This window comes from Penicillium odoratum (genome assembly GCF_028828045.1).
Source record: "Penicillium odoratum strain IBT 22623 chromosome Unknown utg000001l_segment0_segment0, whole genome shotgun sequence".
Classification (NCBI taxonomy): domain Eukaryota; kingdom Fungi; phylum Ascomycota; class Eurotiomycetes; order Eurotiales; family Aspergillaceae; genus Penicillium; species Penicillium odoratum.
This window is the reverse complement of record NW_026643143.1, coordinates 2,829,986-2,851,950: the sequence shown is the minus strand read 5'-3', so window position 1 is coordinate 2,851,950 and position 21,965 is coordinate 2,829,986. Positions and strand designations below refer to the sequence as shown.

General features: G+C 48.0%; 9 protein-coding genes across 9 annotated transcripts; 4 read left to right on the top strand and 5 right to left on the bottom strand.

Moving 5' to 3' along the window:
* Positions 1–124: 124 nt before the first annotated feature.
* N7520_001089 (flavin reductase family protein) lies at positions 125–1,057 on the top strand (the record flags this gene model as incomplete). The annotated part of the gene is made up of 2 exons (XM_057135024.1): positions 125–170; positions 219–1,057. The coding sequence occupies 2 exons, from the start codon at positions 125–127 to the stop codon at positions 1,055–1,057; spliced, it is 885 nt and encodes a 294-aa protein (XP_057000960.1).
* Positions 1,058–1,735: 678 nt separating this feature from the next.
* N7520_001088 (uncharacterized protein) lies at positions 1,736–4,786 on the bottom strand (the record flags this gene model as incomplete). Its single annotated transcript, XM_057135023.1, has 1 exon — positions 1,736–4,786. One exon carries the CDS (start codon positions 4,784–4,786, stop codon positions 1,736–1,738), a length of 3,051 nt encoding a protein of 1,016 aa, XP_057000959.1.
* A 2,999-nt stretch (positions 4,787–7,785) lies between these two features.
* Positions 7,786–9,347, bottom strand: N7520_001087 (MmgE/PrpD family protein; the record flags this gene model as incomplete). Its single annotated transcript, XM_057135022.1, has 4 exons — positions 7,786–7,918; positions 7,971–8,749; positions 8,805–8,942; positions 9,000–9,347. 4 exons carry the CDS (start codon positions 9,345–9,347, stop codon positions 7,786–7,788), a joined length of 1,398 nt encoding a protein of 465 aa, XP_057000958.1.
* Positions 9,348–9,755: 408 nt separating this feature from the next.
* On the bottom strand, positions 9,756–10,916 carry N7520_001086 (thioesterase family protein; the record flags this gene model as incomplete). The annotated part of the gene is made up of 3 exons (XM_057135021.1): positions 9,756–10,109; positions 10,172–10,303; positions 10,569–10,916. The coding sequence occupies 3 exons, from the start codon at positions 10,914–10,916 to the stop codon at positions 9,756–9,758; spliced, it is 834 nt and encodes a 277-aa protein (XP_057000957.1).
* Positions 10,917–11,131: 215 nt separating this feature from the next.
* Positions 11,132–11,460, top strand: N7520_001085 (electron transfer flavoprotein regulatory factor 1; the record flags this gene model as incomplete). Its single annotated transcript, XM_057135020.1, has 2 exons — positions 11,132–11,375; positions 11,444–11,460. The coding sequence occupies 2 exons, from the start codon at positions 11,132–11,134 to the stop codon at positions 11,458–11,460; spliced, it is 261 nt and encodes an 86-aa protein (XP_057000956.1).
* A 474-nt stretch (positions 11,461–11,934) lies between these two features.
* On the bottom strand, positions 11,935–13,116 carry N7520_001084 (class I SAM-dependent methyltransferase; the record flags this gene model as incomplete). The annotated part of the gene is made up of 1 exon (XM_057135019.1): positions 11,935–13,116. The coding sequence occupies one exon, from the start codon at positions 13,114–13,116 to the stop codon at positions 11,935–11,937; it is 1,182 nt and encodes a 393-aa protein (XP_057000955.1).
* Positions 13,117–15,975: 2,859 nt separating this feature from the next.
* N7520_001083 (CCR4-Not complex 3'-5'-exoribonuclease subunit Ccr4) lies at positions 15,976–18,260 on the top strand (the record flags this gene model as incomplete). Its single annotated transcript, XM_057135018.1, has 2 exons — positions 15,976–17,011; positions 17,071–18,260. The coding sequence occupies 2 exons, from the start codon at positions 15,976–15,978 to the stop codon at positions 18,258–18,260; spliced, it is 2,226 nt and encodes a 741-aa protein (XP_057000954.1).
* A 1,060-nt stretch (positions 18,261–19,320) lies between these two features.
* On the top strand, positions 19,321–20,934 carry N7520_001082 (cytochrome P450; the record flags this gene model as incomplete). Its single annotated transcript, XM_057135017.1, has 5 exons — positions 19,321–19,517; positions 19,574–19,669; positions 19,724–20,342; positions 20,397–20,576; positions 20,635–20,934. The coding sequence occupies 5 exons, from the start codon at positions 19,321–19,323 to the stop codon at positions 20,932–20,934; spliced, it is 1,392 nt and encodes a 463-aa protein (XP_057000953.1).
* A 428-nt stretch (positions 20,935–21,362) lies between these two features.
* On the bottom strand, positions 21,363–21,930 carry N7520_001081 (uncharacterized protein; the record flags this gene model as incomplete). Its single annotated transcript, XM_057135016.1, has 2 exons — positions 21,363–21,683; positions 21,742–21,930. 2 exons carry the CDS (start codon positions 21,928–21,930, stop codon positions 21,363–21,365), a joined length of 510 nt encoding a protein of 169 aa, XP_057000952.1.
* Positions 21,931–21,965: the final 35 nt, after the last annotated feature.

The following is a 21,965-nucleotide window of genomic DNA, read 5'->3' as shown; positions in this document are numbered from 1 at the left end:
GTGAGACTTGCAGCTTGGTCTTTGGCATGAATCGACTATTGTTATAGCCTTTCTCGTATTTTTGATCTTTCTGTGTGATCCTCCTGCGTGCCGAGAGGCATTAATATCCCGTTCCATCGGCGACATGAAGCTATCGGTTCCGCGACTTGCGGCCCGGGGAGCCCGCGGAGGTAAGTCTGGCTACTTGTTTTTCATGGATATTCCCTAATTCTATTTAGGCTCTTCACACACTGGAAACTCAATATACACACCATCGCGCAGTCTGTCATCTTTGCAAACTTTATCCGCGCGGCCAACCCTCAAGCACAATGCAACCTGCTCCCGACGAGATATCACCAATGCTGCAACTCAATCAACACCTACAAATGAACCAGCACAACCCTCAACGACTAATACATCCAATAAAAACGCCCTCACATCCTCAATATCCGAACATGTCCGCCTTCTCATGCGCCGAGTTCCCTACCCCGTCGCCATAATCACAGCAACAGATCCCACCGGACCTCAAGGCGCATCCTCATTCCGTGGCATGACAGTCTCCTCATTTAATACTGTCACCCTCACACCACACCCGATCATCTCATTCAACGTGCGCAGACCATCAGAGACATTAAACGCTCTACTCGCCTCCCGAAGATTCCTAGTTCATCTACTCGCCCCAGGACCAGCAACCGCTACACTTGCAAGAGATTTCTCGAAGGGCAACAGCACGCTTTCGAGTATCTTGAGCGGACATGGTGATTTTGAGTTTGGGCCGTTGGATGTGTCTACTGGCGCCCCGGGCTCAGAATCTGAGAACCCTCTTCCTATTTTGAGGAGACGGGGTGGTTCGAATGAATTAAAGAGCAATGACAGGATTGATTTTCCGTTCGTGCTTGAATGTACTCTTCACCCGCAGAGGATCGATGTGCAGGACCACTCGATTGTTCTGGGGACTGTCGTTCGCGCGGTTGAGGGTGTAGGTGCTGCGCAAGATATTGTCGATGAGCATTCGGCGGAGCGGTTATGCTTGTCGTATGCCAATACTAAGTTTTGGAAGATGGGGAATGAGATTTAAGTTGGAGTGGTATTGAATATAGAACATGTTGGTTTCAGTTATGCTGCGTTTGGTGGAACGTGGCCCTGTACATTATTAAATCAAATACCACTGTTATCAGCTGGTTTAGCTGGAGCAGCAATTGATGATATAGTAGAATTCCCATCTAGTAGACAACAGAAGCTGTCAATACTAGTGCATAGTACGTGAGAAAATAGGAGTTTTAGTGTAGAGCACCTACCTGGGTATGTACTTGGGCATCTGGGCAGGATGATTTCTTTCATAGCAAGCGAACGCTAAACCTTTTGGTGAGCTTTGACACTAACTACAAACGCAACATTCAAGATGACGATTTACAAGATGGCATGGACTGGTATCAATATTCGTTGATCAAGCTTTTAGTCTTAGGAACAGAACTGCGATTCATTTTACTTCAACCTGGTCTATCAAACCTGTATAATATCGCCGCGAGAAACATGTCCGACAATAGCCAAGAACCTGAGACTGTCGAGAGGTCCATGGATCAGGAGATGAAAAGAAGCCGCAAGACAATGACCACAACCAGGTGTAACACAGGCACAAGAACCAAACATGTTAGACGAGGCATTCAAAAGAGACGCGAAATCGAAGGCCCAATAAGGTAACCGCGCATGAGACTTTGCAGTCATCATATCAGTTAGGATTACCGCTTGACCCTTTTCAATCGCGTGCTGACTTCGGACTGCCACTTCCACTGCCGCTCCCGCTGCCACCGCTACCACTTCCACTTCCGGCTCCGCTACCGCGACTTGCCGCTCGTTGAAAGGGGCTCAACGAAGGGCGGCCAGCCTGGTAAAGAAAACCATTGGTGTCTGAGCCGGCAGGCTGCTTTTCAGACAGTATCTCGGACAGGTCGAACTGAAGAGACGGGAAGTGATTGGGCTCGAACATCTCCGATCCAAACAAGCTGCTGTGGTTGGAGCGGTTTGAGAATGAGCGGTCTCGGTGATTGACTTCCGATCCAAAGTAGGAGTTTCCATTTCCAAGTGGAGAAGTCGGGAATTGAGACATGAACGCGTCGTGGACAGGACTGGTTGGATTCGAGGATGTCGCATGGACTGGAGAAGAGGAAGTCTGCATAGGACTAGACTTGGCTGGAGGAAAGCTGAGCGCCAACAGCGAGCGGCCGTTGGGACCATTGGCAGCCAGGCTGCTTATCTCAGACAGAGGATTGGTTCCAGGCAGATTGCCCTCGGGAGTGAGAGGACCAGAGTCCATGAGCATCTGCTGCTGTTGCTGTTGGATTGACTGCTCGATCGCAGATGCCTGCTGCCAAAGGAGACCAGTGCGCAGTTGGAAATCCTGCACGGATTGGCTGATACTCGCGAATTGCTCGTGGAAGCTGATCTCCATCTTGGCTTGGTCTTGTTCCCGGGCAAACTGCTCAGCCGCACGACGTTCTCGTTCGTTCAGTCCTTGAGCATTAGCGGAGATTATGCGCTCATACTGCTCGTTGACGCGAGTCCGGCGGCCCTGAAGTCGCTCCTTCTTCTGGATACTCAGATTCAATTCTTGCTCCAGCGACGAAATCTGCTGGGCTACAGCAAGGCGAGCCTCCTGCAGCTTCTCCTTGGCGAGATTAAATCGCTCCAATTCCCGATCAAAATCGGCCTTCTGTGCATTCCACTGCTCTACTTCTTCCTCTGGAATGTTCTCCATGCTGTCTAGTTGCAGTTCAAGCGCTGTAGTGGCTTCCTCCGTCTGTCGAATATTACGCTCCAGCTGAAGTGAACGCTGCTTTTGTTTGTTCTCATCGGTACCGCTTTGCAGACGATGATTATAGTTGTCTAGCTCCTTCCGGATTCTCGAAATGAGAAGCTTGTGGTCATTCTTCGTCTTCTTTAGCCGAGAGCGCTTCTCGTTCAGTTTGGCTTCGGCATTGTTGATGGAATTCTTCAGGGTCGTCGAAGGAGAGGAAGGTCTATAGAGTGGCTGTGGAGGCGTCGGTACTGCAGAAACAGCTAATCGATTGGTAAGATTCATGCATGTCCGCAATATTCTACTGCTTGGAGACTCACCTTGTTCTGCGTCAGCTGTCGCGGGAGTCTTGACACTCATGACGCATATTTCCTCATCGGTATCGCTGCGCACAAAAGAACAAGTATAGGCACAGTTTGGGGCAAGACCGGAAATCTCGCCTCGCCATTGTACCATGCTCGGGCCCTTCGAGGGGTCTGACACCCGGAGAATTGTCGCAGTAGCCCAAAGTGCCCCGTTCACGCAAACATAGAACGGTTCCACATCACCTTCTAAGCGGCCGACTTCGCTGGAACTTGCTCCCGTAGAATCCTCACTGAGATCGCCGGCGGCAAACTTGATCGAAGAACTATCCACATCTGTAATCCATACCAATCCGTCATCAAGAGAAACACCCTGAAGATCCTCCTCAGTCATTGTAAGAGCACATGTCGTTTTCGAAGATGCTCTGGAATGTTCGTATTCTCGCATGACAGTGACCTTTGTACTGGCGAGAGCTGCCCAAAACGGTTGGCGACTTCGAACTTGATTGGCTTGTCTCCTGCGTTTCTTGGCCGATGTTAAACGATCCTTGCCGTCCTTGACAAACTGACCATCCGGTCCCATGAGAGAAGAAGAAAGGCTAGCAGCTGACTCGAGCGCAGAATCAGGTTGCCCCTGCGAACCCGCAGAAGCCTCCGTATCCCCACGTTTCCCACCTCGAGGCGGTGCGGGGGCCCTGTTTTTTGCCATCGCGCGTCTTGCCATGGCCGTTCCTGCTTGTGCTAATATATGTACGGCGAGGAGACTCCTCAGCCAACTCGGCGATGTTGATGCCTCGGTACGTCGGAACTCGGCGGGTAGGAGACTCGAATATTGAGAAAGCAGATCCGGGCTGATGAATTTGGCAGAAACGAGATGTCCCACCACAAATTCTTGAATGCCCTTGCTGCGGACGATATGAAGAAGCAGAACAATTCCAACACAGAGACCATTGACCCCGCCGTTCTTTCCGGATCCTCCACCTCCTAACGTGATTGCGACCTGGACGTGAGCGAGATCGATTGCGAAATTCTGTGCCCAGGTCCACATGAAGAGACCCCAGAAGAGTAGACAGAACGTATCCATGGCCATCATCGTCCCTAGAGATGGTGTACCGGCGGGACCCTGAAATATGTCGAAGTTGGCAGACAGAGATCCGGCGGCGGCGCCACTGGGAGGCATAAAAGTCAAGGAGGCGAACAAGAACTGAACGAGCGTGAGGACCATCGGCGGAAGTTGTAGCAGAAAAATCAGAATGGCGATTGTGTCGTACATGGGGCAGGACTTGAGGATAGTGGACGCGAATTGAAGCGGGTTAATAGAGGCGTTTGACCCCGATCTTTTTCCAGGGCCATTGCGAGAACCCGTTCCTGCCATGCTACCATTCTGCGGCGCAGTATTGTTAGCCTGGCCCAATGCCACATCCACACCCTTGCTTTGTCCATTTGCCATCACACGGCCATTGCCATCCGACTTCGACCCATCCGAACCTTTGACGCCGGTTACTGGGGAGGTTACCGCGGTATCGCTAGACGAACGATGGGCGGACAGGTCGAGAGGCGCGGAGGCAGCCGCGGAAGCAGCGCCGTTGGCGTGCGTGCCGTTGAGATGGCTACTGGATTTCTGCTTAGTTAATTTCTTGCCGGGGCCGACGAGACCATTCTCGTGTCGATTGCTCTGGTTCTTTCTGCCCGCAGCAGATGAGCGCGGCATGGGCGAGCGGGCCCGAAACCCAGGTCCGAGTCAGCTTGGCGGGACAAGGCCAAGGACTGGGACCAGGCTGGAGAGGGAATGGGCGAAATAGAAGGAAAGGACACTTTTCCCAAGGCGTCCCGGAACAAATGATGAACAAAATGAAGAAAGTGAGAATGTGGGGGGAGGGGAAAAGGAAAAGAGAAAAAAGAAGGAAAGTTGGTAGGAAGGAAGGAAAAGTGTATGAGGTTTGGAAGGCAGAGAAAGAAACCGTGTGGTAACGTATGGTAAGGAAAAAAGGGTGTCGATCATTGAGTATCGGGAAGGCGGTGCATGCCGCTTTTATTTGGATTTAGACTTAATGAAGAGTCAACTTGATCACTTCCTCCTAACTGATGTTTATCTGGTCCCTTTTTCCCTGAAGTGTTACTAACTGCTAAATTTTAAATTATTTCAATCTCTTTTGATGGGGTTCGTTCGACCGACTTTGGGTCTTGAATGTATGAGTATATTCACCCCTTTTCGTTGTGCACCGTGCAGCTTAGTAGTTATGCATTCCGGATAACTGCGAATCGGCCTTTCTTGAACAGGATAGGTCTGTATTTTCGTTATCCCATTCGCTTAGCATATAGCCATTGATGGCGGTTTCAATTTGAACTAGAGACGTTTTAGAGGGGTTTCAGTTTCTGCCAGATATTCTTTTACAAGGTCTGTACGAGTTTGATCTGGCCCCCCGTACGATACTAGTACATACAGTCATGATAGGTCATTCATTGTACGGCAGACTCATAAAGTGGTTAACCACTTGTATTGAACCCTACCTGACAAGGATCGCCATTAGCTATCAGTCTGCCGACAAGCCGTTCTCTCAGTCTTGTGTGCTGCGGGGTCATCCTTACCGCAAACCTGGGGACATGCATGGCGACACGAGTCCTCCATAGCCGGATGATCATTGGGGGGGATTAGTCTCTCAGAAGCCTCCACAAACAAGGCTAGACCGAGGGGTGGCCTGATGAATAGAAGTTTCTTCAGGGTCTTCACATGCTCGGCTCTGTGTCTTTTTGGAGGCTCCGCTCATTTTCCGCAATGACCAACCTGGGATCCCTGAGGTGCAAGAAATTTCACAGAATAGCTTGGTAGCAGAGACACCAGGGTATTTCCTTTCCCCAATGTTCAAAACCCCCAAACCTAAGGTCAATTCGACCCCTCCCGAGGATGGATTTACATGGCATCAAGGTTTCCCTCGTAGATCAGCCACCGATGCGGTATGGATCGGCGCCCCGGTCGGTCTTGGATAGGCTTGTCCGTCCACCTTTTCGTTTTGGATGCGGTGGCATTTTTTAGATGCCTTGGAGATCACCCCCTTCCGTGATCAATTTTCGTCACGTTAGAGAGAAGGCCCCATATAATACGGCTCAATCGTTGATCAACCATGATCAACCATGATTCCATCGCGCCACTTACCCGATTTGACTTTATCTTCCCCTTGGACCCGATAAGTTAAAAAACGGTTCGACAAAAGTTGTGCCGATCTGCTATCTCACTGGATCTTCTGGCCCTTCTCCACTCACTCTGTTTGGTATCGGCCCCGTGACAAGTTTTTTTTTAGTTCTTCCGTACTCCGTCCAATTTCCGCGTATACTGTACTGTATTCCGCACTTTCAAGCCTCATTATTTTGGACAGATCAACAAAACAATATACTTCTGCAATGGTCTCTCAGCCACATTCCAACGTACGGTTATTATTATTATTTGATGATTTGTTTGGTGGGATCTCGGCGGCGTTGCCGACTAGCGTTCCGCGATCTCTGCCAGCAGGCAATCATTTTCAAAAATGGTATTGCTGTTAATTGATTCAAGGAAGTTCCTTCGTCAATAAAATACTCTGTAAAGAATCTGGTACCATATTTACAGACTTGGAATAGAAAGCCTTGCTTGTCCAGCTTGGACCAACTAATGTCCCATGCATTCATTCTAGTCGCATTAGTACCAATAGTCGCCGCCTTCGAGCTCCATAGAACAGACCAAGGATTCTACTATGTGGAGCATTTCACATCTATTATTGAAAATGGATGAGAGGCGCTTCAAATCGTTCCAATGTTAAGCGAAATAAGCTTGGGAGCAAATACTGTTACCGTAAGGCTCGTGTAGAATTGGAGGGCAGAAGCGGTCCATCATATTACCTAACGATTGAAAAATGGCCATTTTGATGTTACAAACATAAATAGTATCTTCTCGGTGCACACTTGTAAATCTATATATCGAATGTACTAACTATCTCAAAAACGCATACAACCTAAACAATACGTGCACATGAACGTTAATCGGAAATCCCCTATTCCATTCAACACGAGAGAAAATTGAAGCCAGGCGCGGAATAACAGCAAAGGATAAGGAAGCCACGGCTTCAGCCTAGGTGACAAATAATTAGCTCAAAAAAATGACTGAGCCTATCTATGTGCAACATTGATTGAGGCTCCTAGTCATCGTCGCATTTACATCATCCTCATCGGTGTCATTGTCCTCGTAACAAACACGAACGATACAACATATCCAACAACCTAAATGCAGACCTTGATTTGTTCCAAGAGATGCCTGCAACAAAAGACGTCTCTCCATTTTATGAAGAGTTGGAAACCCCGCAGGGCTTCGGACATCAGAAGTCCTCTCAATGCGCCATGATAGATTAATATAAATTTTATACTCCGAATAATGTCTCCGAATCTACTAGTTATATCCCTCGTGACAATAAGAGGGTAGATACTAGGTATTGCACTTGCAATCACACCCACCGGAGCATGTGGTGCTTAAGGCTGATTTGGCATATTCGGGCAGATATGCAGGTAGCCTGCTGATATGCATTCTGAAGAATACTTTTAAGTTTCGCCATTCACAACAGAATACTATGATTGGATTAATCGTTTCTTATCTCCTTGGGCTCCTACTCTTATGCTGGACTGACGAATCTTGGAACTAGCTCTTGACCCTGGGAAGTCCTAAGAAATTGGATTTATGAATTATCAAAAGACAAACCCATTAAGACTAGTCTCTCGCTCCAAATTCCACGCCCTGTCAATCAGTTGGTTGACGCGTGCGACATCCGTAATCCCGCCATAAGTAGCAAGAGCCTTCGTCTTTCTCTCGATTTCCTCCCTAAATAAATCGTTAGCCTCTCCACGAGTCGAAATATCATCAGGGATCGTACTTTGTTAAAGGAAGCTCTGGATCCCCCTTTGCAAACTCAGCCGATTCAGTGAATGTCTTCCCAGATTTGCATGTAACGATGACAGTCCCCTGCCACTGCTTAGGAAACCTGCTCTCAATTTCCTCATCAAGCTCCATAGAAACACGTTTCTGAAACTGCCGCAACGAAGCATCCACCAAATCCTCTTCAGTGAAATCGGTAATCATAGCCTGTCCCTTCTTAGCCGCAACAGCAAGAACAAATCCCATCGAGAATTTGCTCTGATGAACCGTCTCTCCACTTCCACTAAGACCAAGCACATTAAGAGCAGCTTGGTAAGTCCGTGCGACCACGGACTCAATATCATCAAACACAAGCTGATTCTTCTCCATAAGATTGAGCAGTGCATCGACACTGGGATGTGTATGTCTGCACGACGCATGCCATTTGAAACTGGAGCTGAGAATCGCCCAATCGGAACTTAGATTTTGATCGATCGCTTCGGGGTAGGTTTCTCCTGGGACTAAGGCAATACCCATTGCTCGTGGCCCCTCGAGGATATCTCGAGGCCCGAGGAGGCCGTCGCGGGCGGAATATGCAGCGAATATTCCATCAAAGCAGGCCTTGCCTGTATGCACTTGCTTTGAGTGGGTTGCATCGAGCAGGAATTGCCAAAGACCTGCAGCTTGTGTGCCGGCCGTTCCAATTGCTGATAAAGTTGTTGCTGCGTCGAGCCTTAATAGGTGGGCAGCTGCGGCTGCAACTCCAATGACGCCGCCTGTCGCTGTGCTATGAAATCTCTGGATGAAGTAAGTACTGCGACGAATAGCACAATGGTTGTTTTCTAACTCGTACCTCGTAGTGACTTTTGCCCAGGTATTCTCCAACGCGACAACCAACTTCATAGCCGACGACACAAGCCGCAATAAACTCTTCGCCTGTGGAGCCCACTTCTTGGGCTACAGCTAAAGCAGCCGGGTAAATGACAGTAGCCTAGTTTTGAGTTTAGCATAATTCCTCCCATACATGTCCCAGATGAGTAGAACTTACAGGATGCATAATACTCCGATTATGCAGATCGTCTTGCTCAACTACATGAGACGAAGCACCATTAACCAGACTAGCAAATGCCGGGCTAGTCGTGAATTCTAATGACCCATCAACCAGCTCACTTTTTCCATTCGAGGGACCCATTTGCGCTGCGAATCGTGCCATGGCAGAAACTGCGGGGTGATGACGGCCGGCAATTGTACAGCCTAGCCAATCTAGGAAGAAATCTTTGGTTTTTTGGACGACATTCTCCGGGATATCTTTGTATTGTAGATTAGATGCCCAGGTTGCTAGATGTTCTGTTCGTGTTTCACCCGAAGATGATGTTGGATGAATGGGTTGAGACATGTGTATATCGATTTCTGAAGATCAGCTTTGAGATATGATTGCACTGATATGCGAAAGAGGGGCGGAGCAGAGGTAGATGGTTTATACCCCGTCGACTCGACTCTCCCGAGGTAAATATCGCTCCAAGTAGGCTACTTAGTTGGTGGGGCAGTGGTGGATCTGTAGAGCCTATTCGGTTGGGTTTCGCGGGAGTAATGGCGGGGTGTAGCCGATGAATCCAATTATTTCACAGGATTCTATTGAGTCTATTGCTTTGGGTTTATGCCGACATGAACTTCACCTCAGTGGAATCTAAGTTCTTCTCTTCTCTTCTAATTCGATCGCATCATCGGTACCTTTAACTGTTCTTCGCCAGAGGCCCTTAAGAAATCGCATACACATGGGCCTCTCGCGGCGGATGACGGGTATCTATTGCTTTGCAGAGCCGGTATCCTCAACTGCATCAGCCCGGTCCCAACTCTCAATCTCAAGTGTTCGGATTCGACTTTCAATATCCAAGATTCGCTGCTGCCATTCCAACTTGGCCTTTTCTTGCAATTCCCAGATCGTCTTAAATTGTTTGAACATAAACGGCGGAAGCTGAGTCTTCTTGTTCTTTTGATAGTCATAGATCACGTTCTCCTCATAACAACGAGCTGCCGGCCGCTGGCGAGCTTCAGATAAGATCATCACCTGTAGCTGGAAGGCGGATTGCGGCGAGGGTGAAGCAGTGTCAAGGATAAGCTTTTGGTATACTGTGATCTTATCGGGCGACTTCATAGGCTATAGTTTGAAGGCGTTAATCTATGGCTTATCAGGGTATATTGGTGCAGTGTTCGACATACAAACTTATAGTCGATTTTGATACTTCGTAGTATTATCCCAATTCCCGTTGAGTTGACCAAGTTGAGCCATTCTTTCTTGTGCTCGGGATCGATGTGGATGCCGATGTTGCGCGCCCAATTTACTCGAGCAGACTCGGCGTATCGGACATATGTGACGTTGTTAACATGTCCTGATCAGAGACTTGTTAGTTTTACTCGTTCGAAAGTCAATTGTCGAGTTGAAGTTCAAAATTGAAGTTCGTACCCTAGAATGTATGTTAGTATGATTCAAGCCGACGCCAGCCGAGGCTGGACAGAGCTCAAGCTTACCATGATATCCTTTTCAAGCAATAATACCAATATGTCAGTCCAAAGTCTACTTAAACCAAAACAAAGCACATTAAGGGCCAGGTCATACCTGTTCTCCCCACACCACATTGTGCCGAAACAAGCTTCGACGCTTCTCATCTGTCAAGAACCCCTCACTCCCTGCCAGCAAATCCCGCCAATCCCTCGCCAACTGCTGGAGAATTTGGCCACCTTCATCTATCTGAGCTGGTCGGAGCCCAAACATCATACATCTCCCAATCCGTCTCTTCATCATCGTGAGCCATCGGGGGTCGATTCCATGCGGACGTGCGGGCGGGTTCTCGGGGGCCAGGGCTTGAACATTTTGTACCGTACTAGTAGTTGAAAGAAAGCGACGGGCTGAAATGGAATATGTCGATCGAGCCAGCTGCCTCGATAGGGCAGATCTGGGTATCATTATGAATTGATGCGGAGTAAGACAAGCAATCGGGGAGTTGTACCGCATAACCGCGGCCAAATTGCGCGATCTTACCGATAAACAGCTCTCCGCATTGCCCGACGTCACCGATAACCGCCGAACCGCCCAATCTCACCTCTTTTCAAACTTCCCCCCAATCACCAAAAAAGACCCGTGCCAATCGATAAGGCAGGATATTATCGGATGAACTGGTCATGGTCGCCCCGGAATTACGTCGGCAGGTCATCAATGTGTATAAAGGTGCGGTCGCATGCATGGGCCATACCCAAGAGCACAAGCTCACTAATGTTGAAGAACTCCTTTGGTTAGGACGCGAGTATCCCCTGGGGTACAAATATTTCCGAGATCGGCTCCATCGTGCGTTTGCAGGTCAGGCTCATCTTCAGGATGAAGAGCAAATTCGAAAGGGGATTGCTAGGGCGGAATTTGTAAAGAAAGGTTAGTCCGTATCTGACTCTAGCCCAATCGTCGTATAGTGGCTAATCTGTATGTCCGTGTCTCTACAGAAGTCGAAGCATTGTGAGAAACCTCCCTCCCTATATCATCCATATCTTTGATCGATAATGATTCGACGATGTCATGCTGTCATTTCTATATTCTGCGTCGCCTATGTACACAACATCGATTAGATGCGGTGGTCTTGATTCGCATTATTTTGTCATACATCATTTCATAATGCGAGCGCAGCTTGCTCTCCCCTCGACTCAAATTTCATCAGATGCTGACAAGATCAACAATCCCCAGGTACTATTTGAAGCGGTACCGAACACTGAAACAGCGATATGAGGCCGCCTGAAGCGTTTAGGCCAGGACGAAACGATCTCAAGCTATATGCATAGAATGTGAAAGACAAAGAGAAAAAAACATTTTAAAGACAAGAAAAGAAAGAAGGAAAAAAAATATTCACAAATTTGAGGGGTATCACCAATAACAAGCGCACTCAATGATTTACTTGTGCGCCCAGAAACACCGGAATTTGACTCGTGGCTGAGATGATTCATATCTTTCGACCCCACCAGGCACTCACTTCGAGACATTCGCCACTGGCGAGCCCGCCCTTCTGAAAGAAGTCGGTAGTCATCGCAGCCCACCACCGATCCCACTCATCACGACTTTTCCCGCTGGCTTCGATGAGCATGGGCTCCAGCCCTTCGATCATTTGAACCACCGTGAGAAGAGCCGTTCGACGAATGGAATTCTGATCCGGTGTTAATGCCTTGCGTGGACGACCCTTGGAATCTTTCCCTTGACCTTCCCGCTCCCACCGGATATCGCCAAGTGGGATTGCAATTCGGCGACTGTCCACATTCTCTAATAAGTCGACCTCGGAATTAAAAGACAAGCCGATAGTGGCGCACGGCAGGGCGGTGATTTTGCGCCGATCAAATGATTTCTCGACCCAGGAGTTGTAGTCAACCAGGTATTTGTTTTGGGCCCTTGTAAAGGGCGTGGCGGATGAAAATGTGTAGGTAGCGGTCGAATCAGCAATCTCTTGATCCTTCGATGAGGTTTTTCGGGCCGGCGCCGGGTTGGGCAGCAGTGAGCGAAACACCCAGTCCGAGTCCCACACTTCCAAGATTCCTCCTGATTTCAAAACCCGCAGTGGTTCACTTAGGCCCGAAGCTTGTTGCGCCGGGCTAGACGGGCACATGCCCGCATCTTTTATGAAGACGAAATCAAAATAGTCGTCTGGGAAAGGGAGGCGGGGTTTGCGGAGATCATGTCGTTTAAACTGCCAGTTCACGCCTTGCTTGCGCAGATCTGGGGCTAGGGAGATAAAGTCGATCCCGACGAAGTTCACGCCTGGCTGGCCGCGGCTGACGAACCACTCGTGGCATAAACCGGACCAAAGGCCTGACCCACAGGCGATCTCCAGGATGCGCTTCGGCGGGCGGTTAGCCAGGTAGGGATTGCAAAACGGGCCGCCAAAGACGCGCAACAGCATCATTGTGCGCAGGGATTGGCGGTGGATCTCGGGCTGATCGCATGGCAGAGGATATAAGTTTTCTGGATCGCGGAGGTATGTGCGGTCGCCCTGTCGTGCTAGAGGGTAGTTGGAGTAGTCTGTCAAAGAGCCCAAGGATGAGGACGAGGTTGCGGCAAAGGTCGAGCTCAGGTTTGAGTGAACATCGGAGCCGGATGGCGTCGGGGCCGTGAATGAAACTATCCCTGTCGTCATAATGTCCATATCCAATTCACACTAGTCATCGATTATCCCCGTTGACTCTTAATGTGGTTCCGCAGTCGGTCGCATTCTCAGCGTGGCAATTGGCGGTTTATGAGCTGTGAGACATTGTCTATTTTTCTTCTCTTCGTCACAGTCAGGAAGTCGATATGATATATAAAAAGACAAAGAAAAAGCAAGAAAAAGCAAGAAAAAGTTAGGGTCCCAAGTTCCCCGATAGTCGATAGAGCAAGGATGATGTAGCAATTTTGGAGGGATCAAAGCGGACCAGAAAATATTGTTGTAGTCCTTTCAAGGTTGGAATGAGAAAAAAGCCAACTCTTTTTCAAGTACAAGATCGAGACAGTACCTCACTCGAATACTTTCAAAGATTAAAGATATATTAAGAAAGAAAAATCCAAGGAGGGGGAGCTTGGAAGGAAATGAACCAAGGACAAAAGACAAGGCCACGACCTGGTCCCGACCCCTGGATCGAACAGTCCCACTTGACTAGAAGAGCTAGTCCGTCTTTTCACGTAATGAATAACTTGTAGTAAAATATATGCACTCCGTAGATTATAGCATTTGGTTTATTTTATTTTCTAAAATATAGGAGAAGTATTTCCATCCACCAATGACAAGCATTGATGATGTTTCGGCTAACCTCGAAGGAGCAAAACGAAAGAAAAATTTTCTTCAAGTTTTAGGCACGCGAGGGTTGAAATGAGCTAAAGGAATAGCGAGGCTTGTCTAACCCGCATCGGCAGGTGAATTAAAGGATCGTTGACATCATGACTGGTTACAGTGTCCACTACAGTGCCACCCACAACTTTGGGTTCTTACAAAAGGCTTTATACTTCCACCCCATTAGCCGAGCTATCCATGGTTGAGTTCTTGAGTAAGCTCTATGAATACGGAAAATGCACCGCCATTTTCGATTTGAATGTTGATATTCAATTTTTACCCCTCTTAAGAGGGGCATATAATGACACTACTCACAGTACTACTGAAACACCTTACCAGCAAGGATCTTGAGTCGGTACGTGCGTTGACACGTGCAGGGGCAACGTAGTTCGTACTCGAAATAACTATTTTTGTTTCAATATTCGCCTCATTGACTCTTGCCACTACGGAGTACGCCCTATATATCCAATTTAGGCGAGATTTCCTGATCAATCTCCACTCGGTTTATCCGGAAGTGCGCCGGAAGTGCGCATTTAAACGATCAAAAGTACGCGAAGGAGGTTTACCGTTTCCAACGAGATACCTGAATACACGGGCGTCGGAGATCCCTGTCAATGTCCACCTATAGACCAGCCTGCCGATAGTGCTTCATTTATATCCTTGCATCCACGATTCGTCTAGATCCATCCGAACCAACCTTTAAACTTTATATCTACTTGCCATGAACGTGTATCGATTCCGTACTTACGGTACAGATCTGCAGTCACTCTCCATGGACCAAAAGTGAGGCTTTCGTACTTTTATTTTTATTTTTTATTTAAATGCAGTCCTGGACTGATCTTTTTTCTTTCTGTTCCTGGGCCCTCAGATCCTTGCGATACGAGGGCTTTCCAGTAAACCTGTAACTTTCTGATCAGATGACCATTGGTTAGGCCTCTAGAGGGCTGTTGGCTTGACAGGGGTTTATCTATGTGGGGCTTTTAGGTCGCGTATGACCCTTATGCTCACGCGCGCCCATTTCCAACCCTAATTTTGGGTTGAAATTGGGGTCATCAATAGTGCGAATAACCTTTCCCGTTGGCTTATGTTGCATAAGCTGGAATTGGGCTAGTACGCGATCCACTTCAGATGATTCCCCTGATTATGCTTGGAAACGGAGGCTTATTCTTAGATCTGGAACTGCAAACAAATAATTGATTAACATGTAATCCGTACCCGACATACTGAACGTCAGATATTTTCTACATTAATCTATATTATAGTTAGTGGCAATGTACTCGAAGGCGAATGTCGCGTCACACAATTCTCAGCTGTTGAGACAGAGAATGTCCAGAGACACAACGTAGTTTCGAGGACATCTTTCAGTCTAAAACCTTCCACAGTCTACGATGATCACCATGCTTCACCTGAACCTCCTAACTATGTTGCTCTTCACCGAGGCCAACTCTGTTCAGTATTTGAAAAACACGCCAATTGCCTTCACCAAAGCCCCCTGGTACAGAAGCAACATTCACATTCATTCTGGGATTAGAGATGTGATCAGAAGTGAGACTTCAACAAAGAATTACATATTTCCCAGGTCATTATCACTCCTTCTCTGCACAATTCAAGGAAAATTTTGAAAGTGCAAAGGCGGCAATAGTAACCATTTGTATTCCGTAGATTGAAGTTCAATTTGTTTGCGCGGCACCAAGATCGGAAGGCGGTGATATGGATCCGGTGATATCACGTGACCCAACTCTCGCCTTCGATGCAAACCGCCCAAGACTGTCATCTCGACCCAAGATCGCTCAGCCTACAACCCCGCAAAGTGTGAAACAATTGTACGAATGGCCCTGAAATTCAGCACCTGATAATGCTGAGCTTCCCACTGACTTCTTGCCCTCCCTTGACCTTCACAGCTCACGATCTCAAGTGACCTGTGACTCCGCCCACCCTCCGCCCTTAGGGTATCTGCACCTCAACTCGGACCACAAACTTGCGATCCATCCGGTTGTTGCCAGGTTTGTGTCTCTCAGTCCTGATTGTTCCCTTCAAAACAGTGTCACTTCACTGCGGGGCTCTATGTTGAAGAAGAGAAGAGACCGTGCTCCATCCTCTACTCCTCTCGTCAACTCCTCCCACCCGACTTTCCCACCCCGCCCCCCGGTTTCTCGCCAGGGAAATCAGCCACGGTTTTTGCCGCGTTAAATGGCCGATGGTACCTACAGGTTCCAGCAGCCTGGGGCCGGGCCGTTTCCTTTTCAATCACAACACTCACATCAACGACACAATTTACCAAACGGGACCAATTCTCCGGTTCGATTAAAGCTAAACCACGACACACCCTCCCCCTCCCGATCCCCCCCTGTCAATCAATCAACCGCCACTCCTTTCAACATGTACCAAGGACAACACATGGTGATGAATGGGGCTCAGGCTCATCATCAGCACCAGCACCAGCACCAGCAACAACAGCAGCGCTATGCGGGCATTGGTGGGATGCCAATCTCTAAATTCCAATCGCACCACACTCAACAACAGATTCACGCCTCCCACTCTCAAGCAACACACACCTTCACCCAACAGAACTATTCCGCTGGCGTTTTGCCCACATCGAGTGCTCAATTCAATCAGAACCACCTTCAAAATGGCGGCCAAACAGTCGCCGATGACGATATGGAGGGACCAATGAGCGAACATTGGCAACAGCAGCTCCAGCTGTACCAGGAGTCGAGACAGTCCAATTCTCCTCATTACTATGCCCGGGTCATGGCACAGCAAGCCAAGGGGATTTCGCTCATCGCCAGCCAGACAGATTCGAGTGAGGCCACGGGCGATAAGCCGGGATCAACACAAGGATGGAATGCGCTTGATTTTGGTGGACAGGGCTTGCGTGCAATGGCCCCGTCATTGTTTGGGTATGGCTTTCTCGAAAAGTTATACCTTAACCACAACAAGCTTAAGGCAATCCCTGCGGCAATTGGTGAATTGCGCAAACTGACCCATCTCGATGTTTCCGGCAATGAGTTAACAGAGCTCCCCGAAGAGATTGGCATGTTGACCAATCTCAAGAAGCTATTTCTCTTTGACAATCACATTCGCACCCTCCCTTACGAGATGGGTTACCTCTACCGTTTGGAGACGTTGGGCATTGAAGGCAACCCTTTGAACGATGTCTTGAAGTCTCAAATTATGAAAGATGGGACTAAAGCTCTTATCAAATATCTTAGGGAACAGATGCCTGGTATGTGAACCCGATTCTTTGCCCCTACGCCCCTTCTAACATTATTATCTCTGTTCTAGTACACTTGCCTCCCCCAGATCGTGACTGGGTTATTCTCGACGAAACTGCGAGTTCCAACAACAGCCCCGCTGAGAAAATCACTGTTCTATCCTATAACACCCTCTGCGACTCCTCCGCCACCGCTTCTCACTACGGCTACGTTCCTTCACGCATTCTTTCCTGGGAGTTCCGTCGCGAACTCATCCTTGAAGAACTCAAGTCTCACAGTTCGGACATTGTCTGTCTTCAGGAGGTGGATCAAGGCAGCTACAACAACTTCTTCCGGGAGCAACTTGCTTACAGTGGATACAAAGGCGTTTTCTGGCCCCGAGGGCGTGCTATGGGGATGCAAGAAGAAGACGCGAAAGCCATCGATGGTTGCGCCACTTTCTTCAAGGGAAGCAAGTACATTCTCTTGGATAAACATTTAATCAACTTCGGTCAAACCGCCGTTCGTCGGCCCGACGCCAAGGGCCAAGACGATATCTACAATCGACTTTGGCAGAAGGACCACATTGCAGTTGTTGTTTTCCTCGAGAACCGACAGACTGGAGCCCGATTTATGGTGGTGAATTCTCACCTCTACTGGGATCCGGCTTTCAAGGACGTTAAGCTCATTCAGACTGCCATTCTCATGGAGGAACTCACCAAGCTATCTGACAAATACGCCAAGATGCCTGCCTGTGCAGACAAGACCGCATTCCGCTTTTCTGAGGCGGAAAGCGGAACTGAGAACGCGCCAATTGTGGAGCCTGCTCCGTCAAAGGAATACTCCAGCGGGGATCAAATCCCGCTTCTGATGTGTGGTGATTTCAACTCATCCCCTGGGTCTGCGGCATACACCGTGATTGCGACCGGACGACTTGATGAAGATCACCCGGAGCTCAAGAACCGTCTTTATGGAAACTTGAGCACAGTCGGAATGTCACATCCATTCCAACTTAAGTCCGCCTACGAATCTATCGGGGAACTGAGTTTCACAAACTACACGCCGGATTTCAAGGACATCCTCGATTATGTGTGGTTCTCATCCAACACGCTTCGCGTGTCCGCCTTACTTGGCGAGGTTGACAAGGAGTACCTCCGTCGGGTTCCAGGATTCCCCAACTTCCATTTCCCTAGTGATCACGTTGCATTGTTCGCGGAGTTTACCCTTAAAGGGAAGAAAGGAAAGGTTGTAGAAGCGGACTTTGGGCCGCAACGACACTGATGGGATGACCGGAGCATATGAATCTTTGGAGATGGGTGTTTGTTGTTTTTTGTGTTTTCTTCGTTTTATCTCGGAATCTTTCGCGGCCGTGGGGGATTTAAACCTACTGTCTTTGTTTTGTCACATCGTTTCTTTTCTTCAACTATCTTTCTGTGTGTGTCTTTTTTTCTTCCACCGTGATTATGAATGTCTTCTATTTTCGTTTCTCTTTTCTCTTTTCTCTTTCTATTTGCCTTGTTGCCTTTGCTTTCACTCTCCTCCTCCATCCTCGACTCGCCAAAAGGCCTCCTATCCGAAGTAGTCTACGGCGCCAGTCTCGCTTTCCCACATCCTCCGTGCCTATGTTTCTCATTCTACTCGTCTCGTTAGCTTTTCCTGGTATCTCTCGGTTTCACATCTCGCCTAATCTGTAACGTCATATGACAGTTTCATGAAATAGGTTGGGGGGTTGGTGTTCAGGTGGAACAGGTGGCCGAAGGGCTTGAGGTTGCTCTTTGTTTTTCTCTGGCGATGGGCGTTCATGATCCATGTACTTTTTGTTCAGCCAATGGCTTCATCAATCCTGAATAGAGCGTGGCTACGTCTAATTCTTCTTCCATACCTAGCATACAAACAATACCGAGTCCGCCCAGACCCTCACTACTTGGGTACCCGGGAAAGTCGAAGAGTAAGTGATTAGATGTAAAGTAAGCTGGTATGCAGCGGTGACCTACTCAGATCTTCAGTTCCTATCTTTCAATTTCTATTCCAACTCTTCTGTTTCTTGACCTAGTTGATTGGCCATAAACACAACCCCGCTACAGTGGAGATAACACGCGGTCATCTTTTCATCTTTACCACCAATCAAGTTGCATGGACTAATACCAATCGGCCCTTGGATTGGCCCCTAATCGTGATGCATATCCCAAGCCAACTACATGCGGAAAAGTACGGGGTTCATGCCCTTAGGTGGTTTCACAAATATAAGTATTTGTCGCGCTCAGGCCTTGGTCACTAGTTGAGACCTTTCATGTATGCAAATTCCCTTGTTGAATGTTTCGCTCAGACCGTGACAGGAGCCATGGCACTGTTAGATATCATCCCACTTTTCATCAACCATACTGATTCTATTCTCGGAGTCATTTTGATATCCGTAGCGATTCTTCTATTTCAGTATGGGATTAAAAGTCGCCGACCAAAGAATTTCCCACCTGGTCCTAAAGGGCTTCCCATCATAGGCAATCTTCATCAACTGCCTATCCGAAAAGGGTTTCTGCGGTATGCTCTTATTGAATAAATATACATGGCCATCTTTCATGACTAATCATTTTTAGACAAGCCGAATGGGCCAAAGATTATGGATCCATCGTTGGATTCAAAATTGGACCTCAAAATGCCGTGGTTCTGAATAGCTACCGCCATGTAAAAGAGTAGGTCACTTGCTCGCAATGAAAACCACAAATTCTCACTTCCACGAACAACAGGTTGTTCGACAAGCGTGGAGCAATATATTCCAGCCGCCCACATCTTTACGCTCCTAACAAGCTCATATGCCCAGACAATTTGCACATCCTACTAGCCCAGTACGGACCAACATGGAAAGCAATGAGAAAGGCCTTTATGGGCATACTGAATGTAAATGCTACCGACGCGTTACTTCCAATACAGCTCGCCGAGTCCACACAAACAATGTGTGATCTGCTTGATGATCCAGAGGGCTACTACGACCACATCCGACGGTATTCTACTTCTGTAATTTTAACGACAGTATATGGCCAGCGAGGGGAGAGCTTCAAGTCCCACAAAGTGCAGGCCCTGTATCATGCACAGGATCGCTTCACTCGGATCTTGGAGCCTGGGGCCATACCTCCCATTGATGCGTTTCCATTCTTGAGGACACTGCCTGAGTTTCTAAGCCCTTGGAAGAAGGAGTCTAAAGAGATCCGACAGGAACAGTCTTCTCTCTACCTCGGCCTCATGGAAGAGACAAAACAACGACGCGGTAAGCATGATTCAGAGCCTTGCTTGATCGAGAAACTCCTCGATGATCAAGAGAACAACGGTCTTAGTGATGGACAGATTGCTTATGTAGGAGGTACCTCGGTATGTATATCTTAGTGGATCTGGAGTTACACCCACCTTACTGATATGGACTAGATGGAAGCTGCGTCTGACACTACTTCGTCAGTCTTACTTACCTTTATCCTTACCATGACTAAATACCCAGAGATCTTTGTAAAGATGCAAGCAGAATTAGACCGTGTTTGTGGTAGTGATAGATCGCCAAACTTTGATGACCTGGACCAATTGGAATACGTGCGGGCATGCATGACCGAGGTACCTGACCCACTTGAGCTTCTGTTTAGATAGCCTGAACTAACTGGATACTTAAAAGCTATTTCGATGGCGTCCAGTTATTCCTGGGGGTATTCCTCATATGTTAACCCAGGATGACAGCTACGAAGGCTACGTGTTACCCAAAGGCACGATCTTCTTCTTGAATGCATGGGCCATCCACATGGACGAAAACGAATATGAAGAGCCAGAACAATTTATCCCCGAGCGCTTCATAGGCAATAAATTTGGCTGCAAGAGTCAGGATGACTCAGATGATAAACGCAGGGTGACCTATGGTTTTGGAGCGGGTCGGCGTGTCTGTGCTGGCCAGCGCTTAGCTGAAAACTCCGTGGTATGATTCCCAAAGGAACGGGTCAATCTTTTTTTGGATGCTGATGTTTTCTCTAGATGCTCAACATGGCTAAGATGGCTTGGCTTTTCGATATCTTGCCCGGATCTGAGCCCGTTGATGTGGATATAAGCTCGGCATTTAACGATGGGATCGTTATCGCACCGATGAAGTTTCCTGTTCATTTTGTGCCTCGCTCTGAGGAGCGGGTCAATATCATTAGGGCTGATTTGGAAAGTTCGAAAGACCTTTTTGCACGATATAAGTAGCTGTTTCCTTGGCTTTCCGCTTTGAGATTTGTTCCAAGTTCGACTTGGATGGATTTCGATTGGGTTTATTTCTCCCTTCAAATTTGAATGATAATTTTGAGGCATCTTGAGCTCCTGGGGGTAAAAGAGATACGTATGTTTAATGGGTAAATGGAAATGTAAAATTCTCTACAGACATCGCTCCTCGTTAAAGTGGTCCGCCACCTCCCTTACTGCTTTCACAATTTCAACACAACCAGGCGAATCAGAGTGACAGCAAATAGTAATAGGACTATCCCCCACATCAAGAGTAACTCTCTCCCCACTGATCGCTATGACTTGACTCTTACGCAACTGCCCATCGACATGAGCCTTGACATCTTCAATCTTCCATGGCTGCTTCTCCCTATCAATCTTCAATATCCCATCTGCATGATACTTGACATCTCCAAAGTATTCAGCCCAGAACTCAAGACCGGCTTCTTTTGCAGCCTTCTCCCATATTGGTTTCTGGTAGACCGAAGACGCATCTCCCTTTGGGTACTCCGGCCCACACAGCCCTCGCTACCACCTCAATATCGCGAATCATCATTCCGTACAGAATGCCATGTGGCTTGACATGATGCATCTCGACTCCTTCGCGATCAAGAAAGGCTTGTAGGGCTCCGACCTGGTATACTATATTGGCTGTGTGCTCTTCTGGACTCATCTTGATCTCCCGACGGCCAAACCCCTGCACATCAGGTAAACCAAACATCTATTGCTATCTATCCTGTTGATTGTCCTGGTGGG